Source organism: Anoplopoma fimbria, chromosome 6 (genome assembly GCF_027596085.1).
Source record: "Anoplopoma fimbria isolate UVic2021 breed Golden Eagle Sablefish chromosome 6, Afim_UVic_2022, whole genome shotgun sequence".
In the NCBI taxonomy this organism is placed as follows: Eukaryota; Metazoa; Chordata; class Actinopteri; order Perciformes; family Anoplopomatidae; genus Anoplopoma; species Anoplopoma fimbria.
The window spans coordinates 4440910-4461628 of record NC_072454.1 but is presented as its reverse complement, the minus strand read 5'-3'; the positions used below and the strand labels follow the sequence as shown (position 1 = coordinate 4461628).

Genomic DNA, 20719 nt, shown 5'->3' with positions numbered 1-20719 from the left:
TACTGCATTTTCCCAGGAGAACAAGCCTTTCTGATTCATGAGAAATGTATGGAGGTCTCGGGCAATTTCCCCTTAACAGCTCATAAAATACCCCTTAAATTAAACATTCTTGGTAAACATGCCCCTAGTAATCAGGGCTGCCCTTCATTAAATGTCAACCCCTCATCATTTTTTCCCCGGTATGTAAATATTCATGTTTTACTGCAGGTTTCTGTCCCCTCTGAGCCACCATAGATAGGCTTATTACCATGCTACAGTTTATACTGAATTCTGGGCAACAAAACAAAAAAAAGAATGCAGATTTGTTGTTGATCAGAAACAGCTGCTGTAAGAGTGCAGCATGAAGCAGAAGAAAATGTTGGCACCGCACAGCCAGTAGAAGAAGGAAATCCTGATCTCACACAAACCACTTCATCATCAAAAAACAAAACAATCAGTGGTGTAACTAAGTTAAAAGGAAAACTGTGGAGACTGAACTAGTTGGACATAGAGAGGGGGAAAGGCAACGTACTCCTGAGTGTCCAGAAATATTAATTAAATCTGTGTTATATAAACTGACTAGTAATTTACCCCAATACAAATATAATTATTACAACTATAATCAAATGTATTCAAAGTTCGAGGGGTGTATTTTTCACTTAAGGTACTTTTGAAATCATTTAAAACTAACATAACAAAGCAGAACAAGCTCCAGTCCAAAATGAACATCTCTCTCACTCTGTGTCAATATAAAAAATAAACTTTTTTAAATTTTCTGTTGCAGGGCTTTAACACCAAACTGTCTTATAATTTACAGGTGTTCATGTTGTTGCATCCACTGTGGATACATCCATTTCTCCAGTACTATAATATTTGTATGTTTGCCACTTTACTTCTCACACATAGAGGATATGTTTTTATTTTTTAACTGCAGCCATTATAATTTAGAAAATGTACATTTTTAACTAACTGCACACTGGCTTTGGAGACTATGGGGGGGTTTCCTGATCGTCAGCAGGGTTAAGTAAAATAAATACCCTGTAAGTGCTGTGTGCGAGAAAAAACATGATGTTAGAAGGTCCACTGGCTGAAAGATAAGCACAGCAAACAAAAAAACTTGAATGCCACTCAGCCAAGATTAATTGCGGTGAAAATTTAAAGGAACAGATTTTGGTTTTCTGCAGATCGTCAATGATGTGTAATTAGTGAATATGCTTAAAATGGAGAAAGAACATTGCTGTGATCTTAGATGGTAATATTAGCGTTAGTGAGCATGATTTACTCTCTCCCAAAGGTAGAAACAAGACAACCAAGTCTGTCCTCTGTGTTTTCATTAAGAAACATAATAAAGCTGCTCTGCTGATGTTAAATTAGAGACACTTTGTGAGCACTTCTTCAGCAGGGAATTTCTGTAAGGATTTTTTTATATTAAAAGATGAAACCGATCTCCAGATTGCCATTGAGGGTACCACAATGAGCCCACTGATTGTATCACAGATTACTGTCCCGGTTCTTTCATTTCTAGCTTTGGGATGAAGTCGTTATTGGATGTTGGGAGAGTTTTTTCTCATTTCACAAGGTAAAATAAGGAATAAATAACGCATGAACAGCATTTAAGTGTGGAAATATTCAGAAGCCTTATGGTGAGGCAGATCAGGAGAGATATGAAGATGATGGGACAGAACAAAAGAAAAAAAGGAAGGAAGGAAGGAGGAAAGGAAGGGCGTACTAAGAAGAGTTATCAGCAGGAAAATCTCTATGATTGTGTCTGACTGCTCATACTGACTCAGAGAGTAAAAACACAGATGTGTTTACCATGTAAAGTAAAAAGTTTACTATGTTGGTTCTTCTGATTTCTAATTATCTGATATTTTAGTTGATCAAATCCCACCAACATAATTCCTTGTACTTATAATATAACTATTGTACAACATAAGAAAACTCAAATGGCAATAAATAGTTAACAGTATGGGCTTCCAGAGAGTTTCACTTTGTTAGGATTTGACTGACCTCTTTCCCTCTCTCTCCTCTTTTTTTATTCACCATACATACCCAGGCACAAAGGCTCGTCCCACACAAACAGACCCACTATCCTCCCACACACACAAACCATTGGTGTTACACTTCAGCGACACAATTAAGACTCTGTAACATTAATACACGTTATATGTAATATCACTGCGTCTATTCTACTGTAATAGTGTGTGCTGAAGCAGCAGATGTCATGTTTATATCACTGATAGGGAATTAAAATATAAATGCTATATATTTGAGCTGAAACAATTAGTTAATCCGTCAAGTAAGTGAGTAATTGATAATCAATTACACATAAATTTAGATTGGCACAGAAATGGAAAGAGCTGCCTGCCCTTCTGGTGTTTTATGTTATATTTTAATATAATAGACTGAATTATTATATATAATATACAGTATCAGTCAAAAGTTTGGACACACCTTCTCATTCAATGGTTAAAAAAAAAATGTTACAATCTATATATATATATATATATTTATATTTCTTTATGTAGATTAATTTATCCAAACTATATGTTGTGAATATTTTTATATGAATATTTTTATATTTTAGATTCTTCAAAGTAGTTGAATGAGAAGGCGTGTCCAAACTTTTGACTGGTACTGTATGATAATAATATAATATATATAATTATTATATATTATATATAATAATTATATTATTATATATAATTATATATTATATATATAATTATATTATATATTATATATAATAAATAATAATATAACTATTATTAGTAATTATACTTGTTAGCATCAGACCCTTCTGGTGTTTTATGTTATATTTTAATATAATAGACTGAATTATTATATATGTATAATAATAAAAATATATAATAATTATATTATATATAATAACATCATTATTATATATAATAATAATTACTATATATAATAATCTAATTATTATCTATAATAATCTAATTATTGTAGATAATAATATAATTACTATATATAATAATATAATTATTATATATAACAATTATATTATTATCTATAATAATTATATTATTATAGATAATAATAACATAATTATTATATATAATAGTATAATTATTATAGATAATAATAATAATATACTTGTTATAGTAATTATCAGGCTGCAGCTGTGTTTTGGCTGTGTGGTGGAGCAGAGACGACGCCCGATGCTAGCTTAGCTTAGCTTAGCCTAGCTTAGCTTTCTGACGCTACTGCAGACCTGGGCTTTTACCGAGCTTTAATTTTACGTGTGTCTGTTTCAGCTTACTTGATATAAACTCACTAAACAGTTCCAAGTGTGTCTACACGTGTGTTTAATCCAACTGAAAAACAATTTTACATCGTTACCGCAAGCTAACTACTACTAAGCTAGCAACAAGATATCGCGAGAGCTTGTGCCTAGCAATGCTCTCCACAAGATATCGCGAGAACTTGTGCCTAGCAATGCTCTCAACGAGATAACGCGAGAGCTTGTAGCTTCTAGCACTGCTCGCCCACAAACTCTCGCGATATCTCGTAGCTAGCTTCCAAAGGATGCTAACGGTCAAGCTAGCGGTCGTATTTACACTCATTTGAGCGTGCAGGTGAATTATTAAACAGTTATTTTTGGTGATTTAGGAGCGGGCTGGGTGTGCGTGTGTGTGTGTGCGAACCTTTTTGATATTATACACGCGGGTCAGCATCCCGACGCCTCTGTCGTTGAGGATGGTGAGCTTCTCCGCGAGCTTCTGCTGGCTGGGCTGGATCACTCCGCGAGACATCTTCTCTCTTTGCTCCTGTGGAATATATATATATGTGTGTTTATGTGTGTGTATGTGTGTGTGTGAGGGTCTGCAGGAGAAGTGTGCGCGGTGTATTCCGGTGTGTTCCGGTGTATTCCGGTGTTATTCCTGGTCTCCACCGTCTCCCTCCTCTCGGGATGAAGAGGAGTCCTGGTTTAACGGCGCTGCGTTCAGGGGCCCCGGGAGATACGAGACCTCACAGAGGAGGAGAGACGGTCCTATCAGGTTTACAGCAGAGATGGAGGGCAAATAAGAACATATATTATATATAATATAATTATTATATTATTGTTATTATATATAATAATATAATATATAATTATTATATATAATATATAATAATTATATTATTATATATTATGTATAATGATTATATCATTAAATAGTATAGATAATTATATTATTATTATATATAATATATAATGATATAATTATTATATATTATATATAATATATAATTATATTATATTATTATATATAATAATATAATATATAATTATTATATATAATTATATTATTGTTATTATATATAATAATATATAATTATTATATATAATTATATTATTATTATTATATATAATAATATAATTATTATATATTATATATAATAACTATATCATATATTATAGATAATTATAGTATTATTATGTATTATATATAATAATCTAATAATTATATATAATAATATATATATATATAATAATATAATTATTATATATAATAATTATATCATTATATATTATATATAATTATAGTATTATTATGTATTGTATATAATCATTATATATTATATATAATAATATAATTCTAATAATTATATTATTATATATAATATGATAATTAGATTATTATTATATATAATATAATGATTATATATAATATATAATACTTATATTATTCGTATTATTATTATTATTATATATAATTATATAAATATATATTATATATAATAATTATCATATATTATAGATAATTATAGTATTATGTATTATATATAATAATTATATATAATATATAATAATTATATATTATATATAATAATTATATATTATATATAATAATTCTAATAATTAGATTATTATATATACTAATATAATAATTAGATTATTATTATATATCATAATTATATGATTATTATATATTATATATAATAATTCAGTCTATTATATTAAAATATAACAAAACACCAGAAGGGCAGGCAGCCCTTTCCATTTTCTATATTTATCTAAATTTATGTGTAATTGATTATGAATTTCTCACTTAATTAACAGATTAACTATTTTTTTCAGCTCAAATATATATACAGTACCAGTCAAAAGTTTGGACACACCTTCTCATTCAATGGTTTTTCTTTATTTTTATTTTTATGTTTTTCTACATTGTAGATTAATATTGAAGACATCCAAACTATGAAGGAACACATATGGAATTATGTGGTAAACAAACAAATGCTCAACAAACCAGAATATGTTTTATATTTTAGATTCTTCAAAGTAGTTGAATGAGAAGGTGTGTCCAAACTTTTGACTGGTACTGTATACACATTATATTATTATAATATGTTATTATTATATTAAGTGTTATATTACATACATACATACTGTTTATAAAGACTACTTTTTTTACTAATGTGAACTAATAAACATTAAAACAAACTACCCTTAAGTCAGTGGTCGAAGAAGTACTGAGATCTTTTATTTAAGTAGGAAGTATCAATACTATAGCGTAGAAATACTCATTAACTATTAAGTTCAAGTCCTGCATTCAAAATATATTTAAAATAACAAAAGAAAAAGTTCTCATTATGCCAAATGGCCCATACTAGAATCGTATATCAGTTTACCGGATTATAATTAGTAATGCACTAATGTTTGGTAATTATAATTACTTTATATACCGCAGGGGTTGACCTTTATTAATACCTCTTAATTTATTAGACTAATTATATTTTGTATTAACAATCTATTGGCATTTTAAGTAAGTATAGACCTGCTAAAAAAGTACAATGCCAAACACTATTTGCTAAATTAAAGTAGTCCAAATGACAGACAGAAAAATATATAGATATACAGAGAAATGGGTTTGTTAATAAATAAACAAAACTACCAGCCACACCCTGAGAAAAATTCCCGGTGAATCCTTATATTCCCATTTTCTTGCGAACACTGAACGCATCACATTGTTGACGCAGCTTCCGACTCAGCTGTCAGTTCTGTGTCAAAGCCTTCACTGCTGTGGAAAAACACCATGTGTGTCCTTATTAAACCACTGTAGCTGTAATAATCGATGCTATAACTCTCTGCAGGACTTGGGTTGAATTAAAAACATTTAGACAAGGTGGGTGCACAAAGCAGGGAAAACTAAAATGCAAAACTCAGTGATTTTTGGTCAGAATTAAACATTTTCTGCAGACACTTTATACCTTAATACCCACTTTGCAATTCAGAGTTTCACATTTTGTGCATGGGTTAACTGCTGCAAGTGAAAAAGGCACCAAAAGTTAATGTTACACACTTTTTGTCAGCTTTTAGGATGTCATAATGACTGTAAATGTAGATCCACTGACAAAGTTGCACAGTTAAAGGATACTGTTCCTAGAAATGATTGTTCCACTGAAAAAGACTTCCCATCATTTGATGAACCTCTACATTGTTGCATATAAATGAATCATTCTGGTTTGTTTAACCTCATAGTCTTTGGTTTGTTTCAGCAGAGTTTGTTTCAGCAAAAACCCACTGGTGTGATGCATTCGCTGTCTCGGGAGATCCAAGGTTTCTCCAAGGACCGCCTGAAGAAACAGTGCACGATCGTTACCACGGTGACCGGCAGGAGGCTGCTGGAGACGAGGGGTGATGGAGGAGAGGGAGAGGAGCAGGTGAAGGAGCTGGAGGAGGAAGATGGATGTGGATTTGTAGAAGATAAAAGTCTGGACCTTCAAGTTGGCGTCGTCAGACCCTTCCTACTGCTGGGTAATATATACTACAAAAATACTTCTACTACTACTACTACTACGAGTGCTTGTGTACTTTTGTTTTTAACATTTATTTACCTGCTCAACACTAAACAATTACACCTTTACCCTTATCTTCACTTTCATTATTACAATCTCTTACTGCACTTACTTACTTCAAAAATTACTACTGCTGCTGCAGCTACACTCGCTACACAACTACTACTATATTTACTACTAGTACTCTCATCTATGTCCTACTACCAGTACAACCATTACCATTATCACTACTGGATCCACAACTACTACTTCAAATAACCTGACATTACTACTGCTGCTAGTAGCTTTACAACTACTATTTCAACTAAAACTCCTACTACTGCAACTTTTATTACTAATACTACAAATAGTAAGCAAAGTAAGTAATTTATTTTTTTTAAATCATGCACCAAAAGTACTTTAAACTACTTTTGGTGGACAATATGTTGTCCCAAAAATAACAGCAATAAACGATACAATTGTCATTCTAAGACCATTTTTTGCAACCGATATAATGAAAATACAATAGCGTAATTTAATAAGTACATAACGCCATTTATAAGAGCAATTAACTTTTTCTTTTTTTTTTATATTTAGACATTAGAATTGGAATGTGATTTTTTTTATGAAATACTAAATGAATAAAAGATAAATAAAATAAAACCACACAACTAAAACAATATATAAAATGATGTCGTTATTACAATTAGTAGCTGTTCAGGTTTTATTAGGGTTAGAAAGAGTACTTGAATAATGTAATCATAATTAAATTGTGTAGGAACAAATATTAGATTTTTTTCTTAATTAAAAACAACAAAAATAGTTGCAGTAATTAAAATAAATTAAAATATTTGACAGTCAAGGTTCACTTATCAGCTTTTTCTGAGGTTTTGTATTTATTTCCCAGCCTTCTTCAGCACATATAACAAGTCGCTTTCTCATCCTGGCTTCTGCATAACTGCTATTATTAAAACACCTATATTACTACTACTACTACTACTACTACTACTACTACTACTACCTCTATTACTGCAACCACTACAACAGCAACTACTAGTACTGCCACTAGTTTCATAGTGTCTCAGTCACTTCAGTATTCCAGTCCTCTAATAATAAATAAATGAAATCCTAATAAGGAATAAATCAATGTTGTTCATTTTGACGTTAGAGATCTTGGTGACCTACCTTTCAGCCGGAGGACGAAGGTCGACGCCCGCACATGTCAGCATGTGTCCGTCCTGCTGAAGTGTCCTTGAGCCTGACATTGAATCCCCCTCACAGCTCACTTCTTTCGACCTCACTACAGGAGAGTTTCTCTGTAGGGATCAATAACATATTACATCTGTTGGGCTCAATAGAGGTGACTCCCTCCTGTACAGCGGGTCGCTGCTAACAGCATTAAACTCTTCATGTCTCTGTTACCACATCTGACGGGATCAAACACCTCGTTGAACGTTTGACAGGTTTCCTCTGATATTTAAAATGTCTTTGTGGTTCTCTGAACAGTGGGACAATAGAGATTTCATTACAGCCTGTTTCCTCTGCAATGCTCTGGTTACAGCTGTCAAGATATATATATATATATATATATATATATATATATATATATATATATATATATACACACACACTCTGTGCATCCTCAGCTCCCTTAAGCACTTCATGTTCGGTGTCCTTAATATCTATAATTATAGTGCCATCCTTTTATAAATACCAATGCATCATGAATATGACCAGTCCAGATGGACTTGCAGGACATGTTTACAGCAAAATGTATGAATGAGTAATGAAGAATATGTCCACTGTCCAATGCATTCTTGCAGAGAGTTAGATGAGAATATTGCAGGCTGGTCTCATCAAGCGTTCCTAAACCTATCTAAGTAGTTTTGTTAACTAAAACTAACCAAGTATTTCACAATCTTTTTCTAAACCTAACTTAAGTATATTACAATCTATTCCTAAACCTATTTCTTGGCCAGAGCCAGGCTAGCTGTTTCCACCTGTTTCCAGTCTTTGTGCTAAGCTAAGCTAATCAGGCTGTAGCTTCCGTACAAACACGTAAATGGTCTCAATCTTCTCATCTAACTCTTGGCAAGAAAAAAAAAAAGCTTTGTGACAACTTAACTTTTACTTTAAGTATAATTCTTCTATAGATGTTGATCCACTAAGTATTTAATCATATAGTGAAACTTGTTCTCTTTGCATACGACAAGAAAATTCTCAACTAAATAGAAAAGATATAAAGATATAATAAAGAAAGTTATTGTCTAAATCCAGAAAAGAAGATTTAATCACTCATCTAAAAAAACCAAAAAATCCCCCCAAAATGTAGATACAATTTAATTTGTATTTATATTGTATTTATATTGGTATTTATATTTATATTTATTGGACACTGACAATATGTAATTCTAACATACAAGAGAAATAACAGGATTTTCAGGCTTTTGTTGAGCAAATAAAGTATATTTTTGTTTCTAAATATATCATTTAAAGAACCTTTTATTAACATTTGCTATTCAATGTGACTGAGCTCTGTCCTCCGTTGTGTGGCAGATTAAATTTGGTCCCGTGTCGCTCTTGTATTTAGAGATGCTGTATAAATCCTGGCATTCCTGCATCTTTTCACAGATGTGTCAGTTTAAATCTCTTCCTTCTACGCTGATGAGGCGTATGGACCGGAGCTGGCTTATTTCCAAAGACGCTCTATCTATCCTCTGGATGGATTTAGATTTACTTCTCAACACCGTGAATCTGGCATTATGTGAAAGTGGATCGGCCACCGCGAAGAGAGCAAATATTGCTACTTTGAAGGCGAGTGAGAGTTTCTTCTCTGTAAATCTGGAGGAAGCTCGGCCATCACACTCTGTTTCCTGACCTCATGTCTCTTTCACATAATTAACCAGCTCCTGCTCCTCATGAAGAGTTATTAACTGTCTCCTTCAATGATTATATTCTCTTTCTCAGCTGAAACAGTCGTCCAGGCCGGCTTTACTGTACGTTTTTTCTCATTTTATTCCCTCCGTTAGTCTCTGACCTGCGTCCTCTGCTGCTTAAGTCATTCTCGCTGTTATAAACGGCTTTGCTCCATCTTTTTATGAAAATCCTAAACTTCCTTTTTCTGCAGCTGTAGATAGTATTGGATGTTTATATCAGCAGCTTTTAAGCCGAGTGCTACGCAACAAATCATATGCCCGTCTTTTTATTTCTGTAGCTGTAAGCCTTTTTAATGTTGTATTCCGCTGACTGTTTTCTTTCCTCCCAGCTGTTTTTCTGTTTGACCTACGTGGTGATACAGCTGCTGATATCCTGAAGCATTTGCTTTCTGCTGCTGAAGTTTTACACATCTAAAAATCAAAATTTATGTGAGGTTTCATTGCTTTCTATGAAATACACTTGTGTTTCCCTGCCGGTCGCAGCAGAACTGCTCAGATCCTTTACTTAAGTAAAAGTAGAAATACCATAGTGCGTAAATTATCCATTACAACTAAAAGTCCTGAATATAAAATGTTACTCAAAGTAAAAGTACAGAAGTATTATCAGCAAATGTACATTACATTACATTACATTACATTACAGTCATTTAGCAGACGCTTTTATCCAAAGCGACTTACAGGAAGTGTATTCAACATAGGTATTCAAGAGAACTACTAGTCACCAGAAGTCATAAGTGCATCTCCTTTCTTAAACAAGCATCTCAAAGCATAAACCAGAGCAAAAGTATAGTGCAGAGGCAGATTACTACGAAAACAATAATTGCAACAGACTAATACGAATATAGTAAGTGCTACAAACTACTACGAATAGGATAAGTGCAGTAAACAAATACAAATTCAATAAGTGCAGCGAACTGATACGAATACAGTAAGTGCAACAACTAATACGAGTGCAATAAGTGCAGCGAGGAAGGCTCAGGGTAGTACTTCTTGAAGAGGTGAGTTTTCAGCCTGCGCCTAAAGATGGGCAGCGACTCTGCTGTCCTGACGTCAGTGGGGAGTTAATTAAATGTAATTAAAGTTCTTACCCTGCAGGAATGCCTCCTTTCAAATTGTTATTTTACTAAATGATATATATATATATATATATATATATATATCATTGTGTAAATAAACAACAGTAGAGTACATCCCATAACTGTTTCCATGTTTATATTATAAGGAATAAGGCTTCAGAGATAAGAAATATTTGCATTATCGGGTAATTATTTAATAAAATTTCTGATTAAGCTATTTATTGTCTATAAAATGTCATAAAATACAGAAAAATGCCTTTCACATTTCCCAAATTCCAGGGGATATCTGCACCATGTGTTTTCTTTTCAACCAACAGCTTAAAACCCAAATATATTCAATTCAAAATGATAAAAACAGAGTTTCCGCCTCATGGTTGTTTGCCCCTGTCAACCAGTCAAGTTGCAGTTAACATTATTGTTTGTCCAAAATGTCATCACTTAATAACTTTATCCTACTAAACATTTGTGTGAAATTTTCATAATTAGCAGATGAAATCTTGAGTTTTAACTTTTGTGAAGTAACAGTGACATTTGACCTCCAAAATCAAATCAATTCATCCTCTCATCCGAGTGCACATGTGCAGAGAAAATCAAAGAAATTCCCTCCAGGTGTTCATGAGATAAGGGATACAAGTGAGGTCACATTGACTTTGACCTTCACTCTTTTACTTCCAAAATCTCATCAGTTCCTCCTCCAGTCCAAGTGGACGTTTGTGCCAAATTTGAATTAATTACTTCCAGGCGTTCCTGAGATATCTTGTTCACGACAACGGGACAGACATAAAGCCTCCGGCTGTCAACAACAAGGAAAAACAAACAACTCGTCACATTTTAGAAGCTTCAACCGGCGACTGTTGGCACTTTTGCTTGATAAATGACTTAAAAGATGATTCAATGTTTACAGTTTTAACAAAACCAGCTGCATCATCATCATAACACTGATAGAACCGTACAGACGAATTAAGCGAAAAACATTTTGTTTCTCTCTTGTCAAACGGAGATGCTGATAAATATTCATGCAGCATTTGATCATTTTTTTTAAACTGTGCAATTATTGTCAGCCTGCATGAAGCATATGTGTTGTCTTTTTTAAGTAGCTAAGCAGAGGCGTGCCCTCCAGTCTGTCGTCTCCTCATCAAGTTGTTTCTGCCTTTTCAGCCTCTCAGGATGCAGCCCACGACATTGACACCCTGCAGAGATTTAAGGTCAGTGCGGAGCGATCGATGCGGCCGGCGTTGCCCTTGCCTTGTTGTGACGGTGGTGACATGAGATTAGAGGCAGCGATGTAGGTGTAGGAGCCGATAGACGGAGGAGGTCCTGGTGACTCGGTGCAGTGACGCTTTGGCTCAGTAGAGGGAGTAAATGATTACAGTAAAGAGATGTGACTATACTCCTCTCTCTGCAGTGGACGCTCCCGGCCGTCAGCATATTGCTGCCTGTGCAGTCTCGGGGATGATGAATTGGGGCGGTTACAAATACCTTCGCTTCCTGCTTCTGGGATGAAACCTTGACTGCTTGATAACCGAAAAGCAGAAAGGATGGTTTTCATAGATAGATATTGAAGCTCAGACATGGCAGTGGGCTCAGAGGATGATTTAGATAAGGATCTGTTCTTACCAGTTTAATAAACATTTATGTTGTCTCAATAAAAAGGCCTTTACATTGTCAGTTGAAGCTGTAAATTGTGAAGAAATCCATTTCTAATCAAGACAGGAAAGTGATGAATAATGTCTTTGATTCTTGGTTTTATCCAGGCGACAACCTCCAGTTCTGCAGAGTGAAGCCAATGCAGAAGTTCCTTAAACGTGCATTCTCTCTACTGTCCATCAGAGGGCGACTCCTCTGGTTGTATAGAAGTCTATGAGAAAATGACTCTACTTCTCTCTTGATTTATTCCCTCAGTAAACATTGTAAACATGAGTTTATGGTCTCAATCTCTAGTTTCAAGTCTTCTTCAATACAGCATGATGTTCATTTAGTAAATGATGCTCCATTTAGAGTCAAACAGACCTTAATGACCATATAATACAAGGTAGAGAAAAATGGTTATTTATCGCCCTGTAACAGTGATTCTAACACTGTCCAGATTTCTGAGTTTGTCTTTGACTCCACAGCCACCAAATCTGTTTTTTTTCTGTAGTGAGTCAGCTCAACAGATAAGATTTCTGGCTTCCTAAACTTTACTGTATTTGCCTCTCTGCTGGATTTAGCTTCTCAATCAACTCTTCAGTTATGGATGAAAAGAGCAACAGAAAAGAAATTGGTACCATCTGCATTACAGAAGTCAGAAAATCACTTTAATTTCAGCAGATGGACCCAAACTACATCATCAATCTTTATATTTTTTGCTACATAACTCAATATGTAAACGCACCTGTGAACACGGCAGAGTCGGAGAATGATCAGAAAAGATCCTATCAGACCTGGATATGCTTTATATTGAAGTATTTATTATGTTGTATCATTTTTTTTCTGGTCCCTGTCAAACTACTTACATAAATATAAATGAATACTTAACATATAACTTGGATTTTTTCAAAACCCTGATCATCAGTTCATGTAAACACACAATTTAGTGATATGAAATATATATTCTGTACGATCCTATGTTCTTATAAAAGAGTAATGCAGCCATAATTCTATTATTCTATTGTCAACAAATCCCATGAAAAGACTAAAAAACATCCATAATGTGTTAGTCTGTCTCTCAGTTGTTTCTACTGAAGACGTAAATGTTTTTTAACAATAGAAATGTAGCAAATGCTATTTAAATATTAGTAAATGGTGCATTTGTTGGGGACTATTTTCTACTCTATGGCTCAGAGGAAGAAGATATCTCCGGCTTTGGATACACACACACCTGTTAGCAGATACACTTATTATTAGTTTTGGTCTTTTCATAGGATTAGAAACATCCAGAATATCACCAGATGTATCCTTTAACTTGTGCAAAAAAGGGCTGTTAGATGTTACAAGCAGCCTGAGAGCAGATGCAGAGGAGGAGAGGAGTTAGTCCTCTGAGGTAAAGCACATTTAAGTGAGAGGAGACAGATACTGCAGAATGAATTGGAGCCATCTGTCTCCCTCTTTTTCCTCCCTCTTCATCTCTCTGCGTCAACCCTCGTCTCTCTCTGTCTCCCTGCCCTCTCGCTCAGTTACATTCAGGTTGTGTCATTGTCATCAATATGGCTGACAGGAAATCTCTCTTCTGCCAAACAGTCTTTAAGACAAGTCAATGCTCTCGGGGTCATTTGCTCAAGGAGTGTGGTGTCTCTTTCTCAACCTCTGTCAGGTGTCTCATGTGCTGAATGTGGCCTACGGAGTCACCAACCTGTTCCCAGATCAGCTGGTTTATAAGACGCTCCAGATCCTGGACCTCCCGGACACCGACATCACTTCCTATCTCGGGGAATCCAGCTCCTTCATAGATCTGGCACGAGAAAAGGTACACAAATTAATGTAAAATACATCTCTACAGGTAGAAAAGTTTGACGTATTTGAAATATTTAGTCACATAACTTCCCGTAGAACTATCAAAGGTCATTTTAACACAAACAACATATTATTAAATTAGCTTCAGAGATAGCTAGGCTAGCTGTTCCCCCCTGATTCCAGTCTTTGTGCTAAGCTAAGTTAGCTTCATATTTACCGTACAGACTAAATGAAAGTGATCAATATTCTCATCTGAATTTCAATACCATGTGCAATATAACTTTTTCTTATTTTTTTCAATACCTTTGCACATTATTACTTTTCTATTTTAGTTAAAGTTTTTACTAAATGTTTCTTTTATTGTTATTCTAGTAAGCAATCGTGTTAGTATTACTTCTACAATTCTCTTGTTTTTATTATTTTGTTGCAATTAACTTTTTCTATTTTTACTTATTTCACAATGTTTCTTACTCTTTTTCGCACTGGTGTTAGTAATACCTCATACACTTTATATGTATTACTTTCCTGTTTATATATGTTAACATTTTTACTCTATCGTTATTTTTCTTATTCTTCTGTTGTTGATCAAACTTTCGCACAGGAATTTCCTTCGGGATTAATAAAGTTTTGTTCTATATTTTCTTATCTAACTCTCTGAAAGAAAGCAAAATGAGTTACTTCGTTTAGTCAAAACACAGGAATATGATCAGTATTGTCATCTTAATATACCTTTAACTAAGAAATTAGAAGCGTCTTTCAGTTTTATGTGTTTATATATCGTTATTGGATTAATATACGTAATTCTAAGTTTTTTAAAAAGCAGCATTTTAATGTTGTATTTTGTTGAGATGGAACCAAATTTAACTACTGTATATAATGTAGTTTATCAATTACACAAATTCATAATTATTATGCTCATTATTTAATCCTAATCTGTAGAGTAATTTATAAAATCAGCCAACAGATACATGTAGTGGAGTAAAAAGTACTTTCCTCCTGAAATGTAGAGGAGTAGACATATAAAGTGACGTGAAATTGTACCAGTACTTTAATCTTCTACTTTAGTAAATGTACTGAGTCATCTTTTATCACTGACATATGCAAACACACACACACAAACACACACAAACATAATTAAATGGTTTACCAGATAAAAAATGCATTAAATCTCTTTTATAAAACATTTCTTTTCTCAGAAGGCTCATCATGCAGCCTAAAAACGCCATCTTTTATATCAGCCGGCTAATTTAACATGTCAGTGTGCAAACACAGCTTTTCTGCTTCCTCACTGCGACGCATTTACATACATCTGCAGCAGTCGGTTATCTGTAACTCAGCACAAAGGAGAGGCAGGCGGTCAGAATACCTAATAAAAGACCACGCTGGGGTCATTTAATGTAGATAGTCAACGTTTACGCTTACTTTTTTTTCCTATCATTTCAGTGCTGAATGTAATACTTTTTAAGGGATTATTTCCAGGCAGAGCATTATTTCCTCTGTGTGTGTGTCTGGAGATTGACCGTAAACAGAACATAATGTGATGTGAACACTGATATGAAAACACTCAACTCCAGCGCAATGAAATAACAGCAAAATAAGAAACTCCCGACAAAAACCAAATTAAGTCTCCGTGTTCGCTGTGATGGATTATCTCGCTCGGGCAATTTTCAGTTTGTACTGCAGAAGTTTTTCTGCTGTTTCTTTTCTAAAGGAAAACAAGAGCTGATATGTGACTGCAGACACCAGCACAAATAATATAAAGCAGCAGAGAAAACCCTCCTTTGATTGATAGAAACTTATTAAAGACGGATGTCAGTCGTTCTCCCCGTATGTTCTGCTTCATTTGATTGTTTTTCACCCAGAGGAGCCGCCTGATTGGTCCACATTATGAAATGAAGGCAGAGATAACAGTGATAACATGTCAATTACAGCAAACCAAAAAGCACCGCATGTGTGTGAAGCCACAGCTTATTTAAATCTCCCATCCCTCAGTGGGTATTAATTGACATGTTAAATAAAAAAATAAAAAACGTGCTTATGTTTTCTGTTCTGCTGCAACAGAAGAGAGACCTTTATTCTGTGATGGGAGGCTCCACGCTGAATAAAAAAGAGACAAATGTGTCAATATGCTGAGCTCCGTCTCCGAGCCGTGGGCCTGCACGCATTGTCTCAAGATGTGGCTGGAATTTTTAAAAATTCATTTCCAGCCCGGCACTTTAGGCGGTAAAATAATTACATCCACATTAATATTAATCATATCGCAAATTTTGACACGAACAAACCACAGACGCAGATTTATTCCGTCTCAACTTGCTCTACATGTTTTCTGACTAATGCTGCTTTCAGAGGTGTTGGAAAGTCAGAAATGCCGTGAAATTACTCGTCAAGCTCAATTTTTTTCAGAGCACCCATTTATTTGTTAATGTTTTGAGGTATCAACATCTAAAACTTCTAAAATGACTCCATTACAACAGAGTTTGCGGTTGTAATGGAAAAATCATCTATTTTATATGCCTCCAATGTTTGGTGTGTGTCAGTAGAAATCACAGAGATCCTATATATGTATGTATATGTATATATATATATATATATATATATATATATAATATATATATATATATATATATATATACAAACTACTCGGAAAAAAACGTTTTTCTAACTCTGGCAAACAGACAATCCATTTTTTGGGGGGATTCTTCCTAACGTGACCACTTAAACATGTGGAAGTTGTAATTATAGACCCGTTCTCTTATATATATATTGTCTCTGTTGTGTCAAACTCACTTTCCTTGTCCATGTTTATCATTTTTAAATGACAAAAAAATAAGATTTTGGTTTCAAGTGCTAATGTTTTTTAGGTATTAAAGACTGAAACATCTGAAATGACTCAAATACAGAAGAGTTGGATGTTTAAATGTCACTTTTTAAATGTTTTGAGCGCAACAAATTTAATTCCATTTGCCTTCATTGTATCGTGGGTGTCAGTAGAACTCACAGAGGTGCAGAGGAATATGTTTTTGTAACTCCGGCAAACAGACATCTTCTTAACGTGACCACTTGAACTTGTGGAGGTTGTATTTAAAGACCAGTTGTCTTATATATTTATTGTCTTCTCTCCACAGGACGGTGTGGTGCTGGTCCACTGTAACGCTGGCGTATCTCGCTCTACCTCCATCGTCATCGGCTACCTGATGTTGAGGGAGGGGCTGTCGTTTGATGATGCGTACGGTCAGGTGAAGTTGGCGAGGCCTTCAATCCGCCCAAACGCCGGCTTCTACAAACAACTACAGAGCTACAAACCTTAAAGCTGCATTCATTCATTATATTTTGTCCACTTGGGAGCAGCAGAAACAAGCTGTGAATACAACACATATATCATCATCGTCGACCCTTTAAGATTTAAACATGTAAGCTCAATAGTCAATAGCTCAATAGTCCTTTTAGCTCTGTTTTTGGTCTCCACCATCTCCTGATGGAAATATCTGGATCTTTAGCAGCTAAATGCTCCAATAAGTTCACCATCTAGTCTACAAATGTGTCTGACTGTCGTTTGATGCTGAGCAGGTAGCATACAGTTTGTTTTTTAAGAGCTTTATTTCACTGAAAACAGCTGAAGAGTGAACAAAAATAGTAAAGCTGGCAGCTGTAAAACCGAAACATTGAGCTAAAAGACGCTTAAAGGGGAGCTGCAGATTTGGTGGTAATTATCTGTGGTTTTGTCACAGATACTGTTATCACATTACACTTCAATCATTTGATTGATTATTGCAATTTTAACTTGAAAAGAGGCCATAAAAGATAAAAGAAACACCCACAATTTAGTGTTGTGCCGAAAGCTGCTGGACTTTTCTCTTACCTGTGATTCTATTTTGAAAATTGTCCGACAGTGGAACAATCTTATCAAATTACAGCAGGAAGATATTTTAATGCTTAAATGTCTCGCTAAACATTGTTTTAAAACACAGAAATAATGCGATAATGTGTTTGCTTAAAAACTAAATAAAAGAGAAGGTCAAACTTCATTGAGTGCCAAATGTATGTTCAAGCACTTGCCCAGTTTGTAGGCATTGTGTGTCATTTGTCTTAAAATAGAGTTACTACATGAAAAACTGTGAAGAAAGAAACAGATTTCCTTTTTAGATTTGTTCATTTTGGAGGTACTTGTTTTTCTTTGCAGTATAGATTGTGTTCTCATTAAAGACGCACCACTTTCTCCCGAGCTTCAACTTGATTTCTTTCTCAACTACACAAACAGATACACCATCAATTACAGTGATTACCCTCACCGCTGCATTGTCTCTATCAATTTCACAACTTTACAAAGTTGATGCGCTAACATCGCTCCCTTGAAATAATTAGCTTGTAATTAGCTTGTTAGATAATGGGGGAGAATCCATTCGGCTCACATGCTAATCAACAAATACCGCTGGGACGAGCTCCTAACGCTGCAAAATCCGCAGCACACAAAGGTATCATTTCCTCGTCTTCACTGTTTAAATGGAAATAAGTCTATAGGGCAGATGTGTGTTTGTTGTTCACCCAGCTGAGAGCATTCACTGATTGTTATTACGCTCATAAATGTCCTCGGTGTTGGAGTTAACAGTCCATTCCATAGAAGAGGAAATGTTCCGCACACTTGGCTGTATCGGAAATGTGACCTAAATACATAAGTACACGTTTTAGGTTTTGTAAGAAGGAAAATCTGAAAAATACATTTTCTGGGTTTCACACTGTAATCTGTAGCGTAACAGTGAAATAAAATGAACATCAAGTTTACTGCCCCAAAGCACCCAAATGATCATAATTTAACTGCATTTATGAATATTAATACTGACGCTGTGATTACTTCAACAGCTGCTTAGATTTGTCTGGTTTTAAAAAGTCTGTTTTCTGGCTGAAGTTTTGAATTAAAGAGTAAGAACACCTACAGTATCAATAAAGGCAATGACTGAATTATGGATTAACTAATGACTTCATCTCTAGCGCCACCATGAGGTTCACATCTGTGGTTTTGAGTTAAACCACAGGCGCCATCTCAAGTTCTGATTGAGTGAAGCCAATGCTGAAGTGCCTTAAACGTGCATTCTCTCTAATGACCATCAGGGGGCGACTCCTCTGGTTGTATAGAAGTCTATGAGAAAATGACTCTACTTCTCTCTTGATTTATTCCCTCAGTAAACATTGTAAACATGAGTTTATGGTCTCAATCTGTATTTTAAAGTCTTCTTCAATACAGCATGATGTTCATTTAGTAAATTATGCTCCATTTAGAGTCAAATAGACCATAAAGCAGGGTATGCTTTAGGGCGGGGCTTCCTTGTGATTGACAGATCGCTAAAGTGGCGAACTCGAGGCTTCAAAATATACAGTCTATGGTTTCACAACTAATCTAACTAATATCTAACTAATATCAGTCCTACCAGCCTCAGCTCTGCTTTGTGTTTAGAGCTAAATGTTAGCATGCTAACACGCTAATCTAAGATGGTGAACAGTTTATTGAACATCAGCATGTTCAGATTCTCTGTGCGTATGTTTGTTTTTACTCAAAGCCATCAATGGTGGGAAAAAACTGCAGTTCCTCAAATGGCCACTTGAGGCCAGCTCAAAAACAAGTCAATCCCCATAGACCTCCATGTTTAAATGATTTACAGCAGAAATAAACATGTTTGAAGCCTTTGGTCTCTATAGCTAATATCCCCTTTCATGAAAAGCTGTCGCAGGGTGAACTTTTTATAAGTCACTCTTTTAAATTATATTAACCTTTAAATTATTACTTTTTTCTCTCTATTTGTGAAGTTTAATAAGCAGTGCACTGCATGTTTCATTTTCTGCTTGGAATAAATGGTAAAGAATGCTAAAAAAATTATATACTGCTAAAACACTATACCGTGACGATTTGCATGTAATATGTACATTTTAGAATGACTATGCAGTATGGATTCGGGGCAATACAATACTCGCTGAGCAACGGACAACTTTACAAGCATTATCATCATAATGCATCCTGATGAATTCACTCTTCAACAGAGACATTTGTGCCGGATTGTTGCTCTCATTCCAGAGAGCGTATTTGTCCCCTTTTTCCGAAAATGCAGCTTGGCAGTTTGTGTCAGTTGCTCTTTCCTCAGGGGAGGCGGTGAGGTGCAGGTTGGTTCTGTGCCAAAGACTAGGGGGAGGAGATAAGTTTTGCCCAAATTGGTTGCAATTCCTACAAGTCCTATAAAGGTCATAGATTATTTAAGATGCCTGTAAAGCCCCAGACTGACTGCAACACAGCAGGTCTCTGTCTGTCGCTGTTAAAGACTAAATATTTTGGGGGCCTATGGCTTCGTTTTCTTCCCAATAAATGTCCACTTCTTACCGAAAAATACACAACTCTGCTTGTTCAAACAGGCAAAATAAAATATTGAGCCAGCGTGTAGCTAATGTGTGCAGTCTGTGACAGCGCTTGAGTGTTGGCCTTTTCTTTGGTGCTGTTCAATGGTGTATCACTGAAGAGTATCAGCCATG

The 20719-nt window shown here is 34.7% G+C and overlaps 2 protein-coding genes across 3 annotated transcripts in view; one reads left to right on the top strand and one right to left on the bottom strand.

Moving 5' to 3' along the window:
* The window catches only part of nckap1 (NCK-associated protein 1), a 32414-nt gene extending 28440 nt beyond the window's left edge, over nucleotides 1–3974 (bottom strand). Inside the window, exon 1 of the mRNA XM_054599847.1 lies at nucleotides 3645–3974. Coding sequence (XP_054455822.1) covers nucleotides 3645–3752 — 108 coding nt within the window. The 5' untranslated portion in view covers nucleotides 3753–3974. The remainder of the gene's footprint in view (nucleotides 1–3644) is intronic.
* On the top strand, nucleotides 3521–18331 carry LOC129092068 (dual specificity protein phosphatase 19-like). Of its 2 annotated transcripts, none has more exons than XM_054599850.1 (5): nucleotides 3521–3575; nucleotides 6487–6742; nucleotides 11933–11979; nucleotides 14067–14219; nucleotides 17332–18331. In XM_054599850.1, exons 2-5 carry the CDS (start codon nucleotides 6517–6519, stop codon nucleotides 17512–17514), a joined length of 609 nt encoding a protein of 202 aa, XP_054455825.1. In that variant the 5' UTR covers nucleotides 3521–3575; nucleotides 6487–6516; the 3' UTR covers nucleotides 17515–18331. The 2 variants fall into 2 exon arrangements, with proteins under 2 accessions (XP_054455825.1, XP_054455824.1); XM_054599849.1 differs by lacking the exon at nucleotides 3521–3575 and adding an exon at nucleotides 6032–6110.
* Nucleotides 18332–20719: the final 2388 nt, after the last annotated feature.